General features: G+C 42.3%; 1 protein-coding gene across 1 annotated transcript in view; it reads right to left on the reverse strand.

Moving 5' to 3' along the window:
* LOC125166436 (small proline-rich protein 3-like) overlaps window positions 1-6,343 on the reverse strand; it is a 136,415-nt gene extending 130,072 nt beyond the window's left edge. Inside the window, exon 1 of the mRNA XM_047860358.1 lies at window positions 5,795-6,343. Coding sequence (XP_047716314.1) covers window positions 5,795-6,343 — 549 coding nt within the window. The remainder of the gene's footprint in view (window positions 1-5,794) is intronic.
* Window positions 6,344-11,736: the final 5,393 nt, after the last annotated feature.

Here is an 11,736-nt window from a genome sequence, read left to right on the forward strand (position 1 = left end):
TTAATCCAGTCCTGGCATCTTTCTTGACAAACCAGGACTATCCCATTTCTTTAATTTATGTAATTCACTATAGATCAGACACAGAAGTGATTCCACATAAACTCAGAATACTTCAACTTGTTTATGACAAGAACCTGGATGTCGTTAACTGAAAAGGGTACTACAAGAAAACTATAGGTCAATATGCCTCAATATCTTAAAGATCCTTAGACTTAGCAAATCAAAGCCAGCAAATACGTAACTGACCATGTGAAGTTATCCTAGGAATGCCAGATTAGTTTAACAAAAATCCATTCACCACACTAACAGGAGAGAAATCCTCAGATGTAGGAAAAGCAGGTCAAAATTTAATATCCATTCCTTATAATTCAGCAAACTGGGAATAGGAGACAACTTTCTCAACTGGGAAGAATGTTTCTAGAACTATCTGTGACTTGCACAATTCTTGATTATGGAATATTAAGTGTTGTTTCCCTCTAATCTTGGAGAATACTTATCTATATCTATCCAACACAGTGTTGGAGGTCATAGCCAGTACAAGAAATAAGTTTATGATATTTATGTCTATGCATAGAAGTGTTTACCCTATGGAAGTGGGCAAGCAGATAAGCAGGCAGTGGGATATATCGGAGTTCCAGCACCCTGGTAGACTTAAGGAAGAAATGCAGTTGGAGGTTCCTAAGGTCTTTCACTGCACTTGTCACTTCAGAGCCTGGGTACAGTTATGCCTCAATAGTGAGTTCCTAGGAATACCTCAAGTTCCTAAAAGAACAAGCACCAAGTGCTGAGGAAAGAAGTATGGTTCAGATAAACACAGGCACTGGCAATTGAATAGGGGTATTTATTCTAGGGTGGCCTTTTCATGGAGACCTAGCCACACCCTGCTTGTAAGGCTTGGAACAGGTGGGCAGAGTTTGGAGAAGGTTGTGCCTAGGTCAGAACCAGAGGACTTTTTGCCCAGTTCTGGCCTCTTGGCCTCTTCTCACTTTCCTACCCACTTCCTGCCTTGGGCCAGGTTCCACTCATGGCTTGGGGTCAGAGGGCAGGAGAGAGAACGTCTGCCCTAGCTAGCTTCAGTCTCCAGGGCCCTCTTCACATCTAGCTCCCCTTCCATCTTCTCAAGGTACGGAGCAGGAACCCTGGGAAGGACCACATTGAAACCCAGGAGAACTTTGCTATTTCTTTTACCCCCTTAAGTTGTAAAGCATCTTACTGCAATCCTGAACTAGACAAGTCATTTAGATGTGGTCAGAAAAGCAGAACTGGGGAAGTATGGAGACTCATAGCATCTTCTTTCCTCTGAGAAGTCTCCTTGGAACAAAAAAGGGATCTTCCAACTTAGTATCAGTTCACAAACCTCTAGGAAGATTCCTAGATATAATCTGAAGCCAGCTCCAATACACAGAGGACAGAGAGACTAAAAAGGCAGGCCACTCCAGGTTGGTATGTGGCATTTTAAACAAAGAACTCCCATGAGGCTGGTCTTGGGCAGTAGCAAGACCAATAATTCCCTCACCTGCCTAGATCTTAAAGTTTATGAAGAGACCTTAACTGAGCTCAGTCATATATACCATGTAGCTGTTCAACACTATCATTATCTCAAGGTTAGGTCCTTGGAGCAGTCTCTGGAAGTGGAAAAGGCAAGTAAAACCCACATTGAGGCCAAGGTGGTGAGGAGTCTGAGGGCACAGGTCCAACTCCCAGGTCAACTTGTAGACACATCTTTGATGACCTTCCCAAAACTTAACCATTGGCCCATAGAGTCCTTCCCTTCTCCAAGTTGTCTAATAGATTCCTTCTATTCCTGGTAGAGACAGGATAAGTGGTCTAGTTTCTACGTATATAAAAATTAAAGTCCTTGGCTTTGAATACTTTCCATTGCAATGCTTGCTACCTGCTAATAAACTCCCTGATTTCTTCTGTTACTTACATATCCCTCATGGCCAAGAGGACATTCTTACTCAAGGCTACCCTAAGATCATGCAAAATTAACAATGGTAAAGTTTAGAGGTAGCCCATAGCTTATGCAAATGTTTACTGAAACACTGGAAGCATATACAACTTAACCTATCTTTTGTCATATACCCCCCTGCTCATTGCTGATTTTGCTATAGTTCCATGGCAGTAGAGATGGATATACAGAGTACATGACTGAGGTGAAGTTCTACTTCTTGCCCCAGATCTGCTTCCATTGAGGGTCACCCAATAGTTCTCAGGCTAAATACCACCTACCAACAGGATGCAAAAAATCCATTAGGTAGAAGAGGTTTTTGCTTCCTAAGCTTCTAGCTGACAATGCTGCAGGTCATCTTACATGTTCTAGCAGCTTTCCATGGAATCACGTTCCCATTGCCCATGGCAGAAACCTCAAGGCTTTCCTTCTTCTACACTCTTTAGGTTCCCTCGTTCCTACTCTTTGGGATTAGTTTCCAAAAGACCGTTTACATTGAAGTCTTTATCTTGGGTTCTACCTTCAAGGCAGTGGAGCTAAAACAGAAGAGGCCCTAGAAAGGCAATTATATTTAGTTGGACTCCCCAAAGTATATTTGGATAGGGCATAAAAGGGAAACATTTAGGTTTTGCAACAGTTCGGCACTTCAGTATAGGAACAATGGTAATAAGTTGTAGAGTTGGCTGGTACTTGCTAACTGCTTTAGAAAAACCTGAAAGAAAAGATCAGAGACTCTTAGCTGTCAACTCATCAACTTAGGGCATATGATGATATCCAGGGTCTCAATGACAACCTTGGAAGAGGCTATTGTATCCTGCAACTAAAGGGCTGTAATAATTAGATTCTGGGCTTGAAGAGTAGCAGAGTTGCAAGAGAGATCGGATTCATGTTACTACCAGGTCTTCTGTGCTACAGCCAAAGACCCAGTAAGGGATGAGTAGGACTCTGACACCCATGTCAGGGCTATCCTAAATATAGGAGCCCAAGAATATTGGGCCAGGTTTCTTGGAAACCTCCAGGACAGCAGAAGCAGCCCCCTACCATCTGCAAGTGGAGATCCACTGCCCATCGCCCAAAGACCACATTAAGATCTCCCTTAAAACAGACACCTTAACAAGATGTTTGTAGTAAAAGTCATTCCACCCCCCTTTCTCATTGCATCAAGGCAAATAAGTAGGGTTGGCTCTCAGCATAGCCTGAAGAGGAAAATGCTTGCTTTAGGGGGAAGTAAACCTTCACAAAAGTATTTTCTACTACTTAATATGCATCAGCAGGGATGGGAAAGATCTTGAGGGTGTTAGGGGGTTGGATGAATAAGAAGCTAGATAGGATGGTAGATCACCATTATTCAGAACTTTATATCCTGAAAATGATGCCCAAAACTGGTCTTACAATGCTGAGCTTTTTTCTTGAAGCTTGGACATAGGCCTTTAGCAAGTAAGGTAGAAGTTCTAGAGCTGTCAGAATATAGCAGCAAGGCTTAGATATTTAACAGGGCGAGATCAGTCTTATGTAATATACATTCTTACAGAGATCCCATCAGATGGCTGCATTCCTTCTAGTAAGTTCAGGGAATATACCCTTCACTAGGACAATACAGAATATTTAAGATTACAAGCAATTGTTTACCAGCTTAGTGTGGACCATCTGTCCTCTGTAGGCAAGAAAGGACAATAGATGTTGCCCTGAAACAGAGCTCCCTAGCATAGATGGGGATGATAGCAACCAGAGTTGGCATATAGCCTTCAGAGGCAAAGAAATTATGATGAGCAACTCTGGTGTAGCCACCAGTATATCCTAACCTGCAGGGATCTCTGATCATGACTAGTATACAATCCTATCCCTAATGTGTGAGGAAGATGTACAGATTACTAGAGTGTTGGGCTTGTAGGTTTGGGGCCAGAAAGGGGGGGATGTCCCAAGACCCCACCAAGGATGGGGTTAACCACAGAAGCGTGAAATCATGATTCTTTACCCCATTGCCAGAGATCTAAAGCAATCCTCAGACCCAGACTCTACTACTTGAAAGTAAATCTCCCCAGAAGGAGGCCTCTGGAATGCTAATAAGTATGCCTTAGCTATTCTAATCCTTTGTCAAAGCCATTCACCAGAGTTGTACACAAGTGCTATCTCACATATGAACTGAAACTCAGGCCAAGAGATTTAAAATGCTATCATGGTCCCTCAGAGTAGAGGCCAGATAGGAGTTGTAGCTCAAGGAAGTCTCGCATAATCTGTGGGTTCCAGAGATCTTGTCCTGAGTCTTAGAGTGCATACTTAGGGTGGGTAGACCTGAATGTAGAACTCAATTGGTTCCTTGACCTGGGATGTAATTTCAAGGGCTTGGAATTAGTCCTTCCAGTATACTGGTTCTAAGCAATGCTGAGTTCTGGGATGAAATTACAAGAACTAGTACTAAAGGACTCAAGATGGGGATCACTAACACTGAAGACTTTATCACATGTAGGCTGTTTGTGCAAAGATGCATCATGGCAGATGTTGATGAAAGTTATGGTTCTCAATATGATCCCCAAATGCAGCTGCTTTGCTAGATGTGGTAACTTTGATACCAATATGACATGCACCTGATATGCTTCATGAACATGGAAAGAGCTTTCTCAATCCCTAGGAGATGATTTGACTGTCACACACAAGTGTAAATGGTCTTAATAGTACAACTTCAAAGCCTTATAAGTCTGTTAACTCTCCTGCTCTTTGACTATGTATATAGACCATAGGATCATGATCACCCTGACATACCACAAAATACCTTATCAGTCCTCCATATTGAGGCCATGCTAATCAGACCTAGTGACAGGAGTAACAAGTTCTCTGGCTGCCCTTGAAAGCCATATGCCAGATATCTAGAGAAACCTTACATAATTAGAGTATTCTCATATTCATGAGTATTTTTAAGATTGTAGTCATCTGATCTATACCGGGACATTAGAGATAAAGGACATACTGTACCTTGTACCGCCTACAGCCAAAGAACAAGAGAATTTGCTGGGTTTTTCACATGGAAGCAGAATACTTGGGAGCTTTGTTTCAATACCTTTGTCAGGTTATATTGAAAGCACACGTTTCAAATGGACCCATAGACAGACAACTCTGTAGGAAATTGAGCCTATTGTTCCAGCTGTTCTGCCACTTGCTCTATATAACCCAACCAATTCCAGTAAGAGATAGCTTTAGTACAAAAGGCAATAAGGAATGTCCAGCAAGCCAGTTTGAGAGCCCTCAACTTTCTGGAACAAAGTCATGTTAACTACAGCATACATCTGTTCCTAAAACAGCTCCTGACATACTGCTGGGCCCTCAAAGACTGAGGTGTTTACCCTTGGGACTTCAAAGTCACTGACAGCTGGTCATCATGAGATAGTATAGACAGACCCACCAAATCACAAAGTTGGGTGGGAAATGTAGAAAGTATTTTAGAAATGGCCATAGTACACTCAGGTGGAGTGTGAAGTCTTGAGGGTACAAGTTATGTAAGTAGGTGGTTCAGACCCGGTATCTCTTACCTTTCTAGAGGTTCACACTTATGGCTTATGCCTCATAGGCAGTTTTTTAAGATTTTTTTTAATGTTTATTTACTTTCAGAGAGCATGAGCAGGGGAGGGTGAGAGAGAGAGAGAGAGAGAGAGAGAGAGAGAGAGAGAGAGGGAGGGAGAGAGACAGGGAGACAGAATCCAAAGCAGGCTCCAGGCTCTGAGCTGTCCTCACAGAGCCTGACACGGAGCTCAGACCCGTAAACTGTGAGATCTGGACCTGAGCCAAAGTCAGAGGCTTAGCTGACTGAGCCATCCGGGCACCCCATGGGCAGTAGTTTCTTAAAATCACCTGGAGGCAGAAAAAACCTGGCTCAAAGCTCAGTGAAGGTGCTAGCAGAGTATCCATTGTTGTAGTATTATAGCCATACGAGGGCACAGGCATATAGCCATACGAGGGCACAGGCATATAGCCATACGAGGGCACAGGCATATAGCCATACGAGGGCACAGGCATATAGCCATACGAGGGCACAGGCATATAGCCATACGAGGGCACAGGCATATAGCCATACGAGGGCACAGGCATATAGCCATACGAGGGCACAGGCATATAGCCATACGAGGGCACAGGCATATAGCCATACGAGGGCACAGGCATATAGCCATACGAGGGCACAGGCATATAGCCATACGAGGGCACAGGCATATAGCCATACGAGGGCACAGGCATATAGCCATACGAGGGCACAGGCATATAGCCATACGAGGGCACAGGCATATAGCCATACGAGGGCACAGGCATATAGCCATACGAGGGCACAGGCATATAGCCATACGAGGGCACAGGCATATAGCCATACGAGGGCACAGGCATATAGCCATACGAGGGCACAGGCATATAGCCATACGAGGGCACAGACAGTGAGAAGAGAAGCCTTTTAGTAGACACAGATTGAGAATACAGGCATACATCATTTTATTACATTTTGCTTTATGCTTCATACATTTTTTTAAAAAAACAGGTTTGTGGCAACTCTGCATCAACCAAGTCTGTTGGTGCCACCCCCCACCCCCCTGCCAACCCAAATACTACCTACAGTTCATGTCTCACATTTTGGTAGCTCTAAATAATGACAAAGTTTGAAACATTGTATTGGTTATGTTGATCCATGATCAGTGATTGATAATTATTATGGTAACAGATTTTGGAGTGGCATAAACCATGCCTATGAGACTACAGGTTGATTATTGTGGGTGTTCTAACTGCTCCAACTGGCCTTTCTCACATCTCTTCTCCTTGGACTTTCTTATTCCCTGAGATACAATATTAGATTAGGCCAGTTAATAGCCCTATAATGTCCTTTAAGTATTGAGGTGAAAGTTCTGCTTCTCTAAGTCAAAAGCTACAAAAGATTAAGCTCAGAAGCTGAAACAGGCTGAGTCCTCTTGCATCAAACAGTTAGCAAAGGATAAGTTCTTGAAGGAAATTAGGAGTGCAATTCCAGTGAACATGCGATTCAAACAGCCTTATTGCTGATATGGAGAAAGTTTCAGGTATCTGGATAGAGGATCAAGCCAGCCACAACATTCCCTTAGAAATCACAGCTTAATCCAGAACAAGGCCCTAACTCTTCAGTTCTGTGAAGTCTGAGAGGTGAGGAAGGTTTAGAAGTGAAGCTAGTAAGAAGTTGGCTTGTGAGGCTTGAGGAAAGAAGCCATATTCAGATGAAGCAGCACGTGCTGATGTACAAGGGGTAGCAAGTTATCCAGAAAATCTGGCTGGGATAATTAAGGAGTGGCTACGCTAAATAGGTTTTCAATGTAGAAAAATAGCCTATTGGAACATGCCACCTAGGACTTTCATAGCTAGAGAACTCAATGCCTGGTTTCAAAGTTTCAAAAGACAGGTTGACTCATTAGGGGCTAATGCAGCTGGTGAGTGGAATTTGAAGTCCATGGTCATTTACCATTTACCATTCTGAAAATCCTATGGCTGTTAAGAATTCTGCTATTCTGCCTATGCTCTATAAGTGGGACAGAAGTCAGATGACAGCACATCTATTTACAACATAGCTTACTGAATGTTTTAAACCCACTGAGAACTACTCAGGAAGATTCCTTTCAAGATATTACTGCTCATTGACAGGGTACCTGGTCACCCATGAGCAGAGATGGAGACATTCAAGGAGATTAGGGTTTTCATGCTTGTTAACACAACACCCATTTTGCAGCCCATGTATCAAAGAGCTATTTTGATTTTCAGGTATTTAGGAAGTGCGTTGCATAAGGTTATGGCTTCCATGGGTAGTGACTCTTCATGAATCTGGACAAAGTAAATTGTAAGCCATCTGGAAAGAACTCACCATCCTAGATGAAACCTTGGTGATTCACTAGAAGAGGTCAAAACAACATTAACAGGAGTTCAGAAGGAGTTTTAAGGGTTCAGGAATTCAAAGAACTGCAGATGTGGTAGAAATAGCAAGAGTACTAGAAGCCTGAACATGTGGCTGAATTGCTACAATCTCATGATCAAACTTTAATGGTTGAGGAATGGTTTCTTACAGAAGAGCAAAGAAAGTGGTTTGAGGTAAAATCTACTTCTGGTGAAGATTGTTGAACTGACAAAGGATTTAGAATATTACATAACTTCGTTGAAAAAGGTCAGGTTTTGAGAGGGTGGACCCCAATTCTGAAAGAAGTTCTACTGTCAGTAAAACACTATCATGGAGCATCGCATGCTGTAGAGAAATCCCTCATGAAAGAATTGATGTAGCGAGCTTCGTTGTTTTAATTCCCACAGCCACCTCACCCTTCAGCTACCACCATCATGATCAGTGCCATCAACATTGAGGCAAGAGCCTCCACCAGCAGAATGGTTCACTGGAAGCACAGATGGTTAGTACTTAGCAATAAGGTATGTATATGTAGATGGAGTATGTGTAAGCAACTTATACGCACCAGGAAACCAAGAAATTCATTTGAATCACTTTATGGCAGTGGTTTGGAACCAAAGCTATCATGTCTCCAAGGTATTCCTGTGTACCTAATCATGTACTAAAAGTGACCTGAGACCAGGATATGCAGGCACTTCTACATAAGTGGCTTTGCTACTTGGTCAGCTTCCTGGAAGGAAGGAGAATGGAAGAATGGACACAAAGTTCTGAGGTAGGAGTGGGTCATTTGATCAATAGCATGATCTGAATTTCTGTAAATGCTCAGAAGACAATGAAAGATATTGAACAAATGATTAGTTCATCTGTTTGAAGTCAAGCAAGCTTGTTCTCTACTCCAAGGCTTTCTGGAAGAACCAATGAAGTGGTCATAGAATGATGAATGGAAGCTATTGCATAGGCCCACAGCATGAACTTTGTCTCACCAAAAAACTTATCTAGCTACTGCCACTTTTGAATATGTAACCTGTGATCTGGATAGGCTTACATCTTGATGGTGCTATACAGAGAAGGCCACTCTAAGATGTTGAGCTGCCATGTGGGGACAAGCTGAATATTGGGTCCCTTCTGTCCTAGAAGGAGCAGTGATTAATCCTTACTGGAACTATGTATTCTGGATATGGGCTTGCTTTTGCTCAGAATCTTGGCCAGAAACACTACCTAAGGGACTGCAGTCATTTATATAAACATTTCAGACTAAGGAACCCATTCTATGGTAAATATACAATGGAAATATGATCAAGAGTTATTGGTCCTACCAGAGGACCTGGAAACTGTAAGTCCAATAGAATGTTAGAATGGTCGTTTGAAGATACAGCTAAAATACCAACCTGGACACAGAATGCTTCAGTACTTGGGCACAATCTTCAAGGAGGAGATCTGCACTTTAAGCCAGTAATTATAGGTGATCTTCTCACTAGCTAGAAAACATGGGTCTTAGAAGCAAGGAATAGGAGTATCCCTCCCTCTTTATCATTGTAGACCCACTTGAGGAATTTGTGCTTTTCCATATACCTTTAAGAGCTACTGAGCTTGGTGTCTTGTTACCGAGGAGGGAAAGTAGAATGCTTCAGCCAGGATACAGAAAAGGGTCTACTGAACCTGAACTCCTAGGTTAGCAGGCAAAGGAAGTAGTTTTTTTGGCAAGAACAGGTAGGCACTATTATGTTGAGAAGTCTGTTGCTACATAATGGGGATGAATATGTCTGGAAAACATGAGAGGCTTCTTGGTGATCCCATGTTTTAGGCAACTGTGTAAGGAATTGCAACAATAGCATGATAAGGACTTCTTAACTAGAGACTCCACTGTATTGAACAGTGGGGTCATGAATTATCTTAATAGGCAAGCAACCCATATCGGAAGTGCAGGCAGATGACGAAGGGAAGTGTAGAATGGCTAGGAGGAAGAGGAGGATCAGATCACTGGACAATTTCAGCAAGAGGAACTGCAGCATATCCTACTCGCCATTCTGTAGTAACACTTTATCAAAAGCATCTCTTCTTAGTATTCTAAGACTCAGGGAAGTAACAGGGCAGACAGTCTAGTCTCAAAGTATCTTAGTAATGTCAGAAGCAAATTTAAGTCTGATTCTCATAGACACATATTCCACCTTAAAAAAAAAAAAAGAAAGGTTAAGAAATAGGAGGTGCCTCGATGGCTCAGTGGGTTGAGTATCAGACTTCTGCTCAGGTCATGATCTCACAGTTTAGGAGTTTGAGCCCTGCATTAGGCTCCCTGCTGTCAGGACACCAGGTTGGGATCCTCTGCACCCCCTCTTCTCTCTGCCTCTCCCCTGCTCATGCTCTCTCAAACATTTAGAAACATGCTAAAAAATAGATCACAATCAGTGTTCTAGGCCCATTTAAGTTACTATAAAGAATAAGGAAAGATTCGAAGTATAGTTCTGTGATCTTATTTCAAACAAGTTGAGAGCTGGGACATTCTAGAGAGACTACCATCTTTAACAGGATTTAAAGAAAATAGTGATTGCATGGGGTTTTGCTTTATAGGGGGAGGGATACTTCTGTTAGAGCTATGCTTTCCTTATATAAGGCTTTCCAAGCTGAAGATGGGTTTGTAGATGTGCAATTGTTTGTTCAAAGGATGCAGAGGGTCATAGTTCTTGTATGTCATCTCTGAAGATTTGGCCTTCATCTATCATAAGGCCAACAGTTTTACTGTGCCCTCATCAGCATGAGATCTGCTAATAATGGCACAATAGTTACTAGCAATGTTTGACCTTATCCTCCCCCCCCCCCACCATGCTTGCAAAAGTCAAAACCTGGAAGATACTAAGAACTTCCTAGACAAATGGGCTAAGTATGACACAAATTTACAAGTAGAGCCCACAAACAAGATGTCACATCTTTGGCATCCTTGTCAGACTGAAAAGCATTTTAAGGAACAGATCAAAACAGGAGTCCTTGCTCTCAGTTTCAAACCCAGGTCAGTGACCACTTATTGGTGTTTATGAATTCTTCACTGGTCTTGAATTCACTCCTTGTTTTCATTCTGTACATCTGAGGCTGAGTCATACATCAGTAGAGGAGTTTAAGCAGATTAATATCCCATCCCCTCAAAGGGCAAGGCATTCCTGAAGTCAGGCTCAAGCTAATGGAAACAGCCAGTTATCCCCTCAATGTTCTTTCCCTCTATGGTAATAGGTTTTCTCTAGACATATAAACATGTGGGTAGAGATGGCTTTTCTAAGTCTTTCTTGCAACTAGCTATGCTACATGACTAGACACTGGTTAATAAGATCGGAGAGATATATACAATTCGGAGGTTATTCCCTTAAAGGTGTATATCTTATTCCCCCCCTTTTCCTCCCTCCTAACTTGATGGATTAGAAGTTTTTTGAACTGAAGTCTAATGTGGCATGCTGGCTCCATAATGGCACTTGAGTCTGATGCTGTTAAGTGGCACCTAGTCCTGAAATTAAGACACCCACACACCCCTCCCAGGACTGTTACATGAATATACTTTACCCCTGTACTCTACTTTTTTCACACCAGGTCTTAGACTTGATCCCTGAAGATCTACCTGAAAGCTATTAAAGGTAGATACAGGATTATGTAAGGACCATGAAGAATGGTAAAGTAACCCCAGTAGAGTAAGGAAATAAAGTCTAAATTAACAAGTAGGACAAGATGACTGGAGAGAAAGTCCATCAAGCTCCTTTTCAGATTCAGGGAAATAATCAAAAGCTTATGTGCCAGTAGTTTACTTGGGGATATGGTCATAGGAATGATTGAAGGATAAAGTCAAAGGGAAGCCAATAGAAAGTTGCACATTAAGTTGGCCACTAATACCAGCAGCTGATTGCTTCTCCAACAGAAT

The sequence above is a fragment of the Prionailurus viverrinus genome, chromosome B2 (genome assembly GCF_022837055.1).
Source record: "Prionailurus viverrinus isolate Anna chromosome B2, UM_Priviv_1.0, whole genome shotgun sequence".
Taxonomy (NCBI): domain Eukaryota; kingdom Metazoa; phylum Chordata; class Mammalia; order Carnivora; family Felidae; genus Prionailurus; species Prionailurus viverrinus.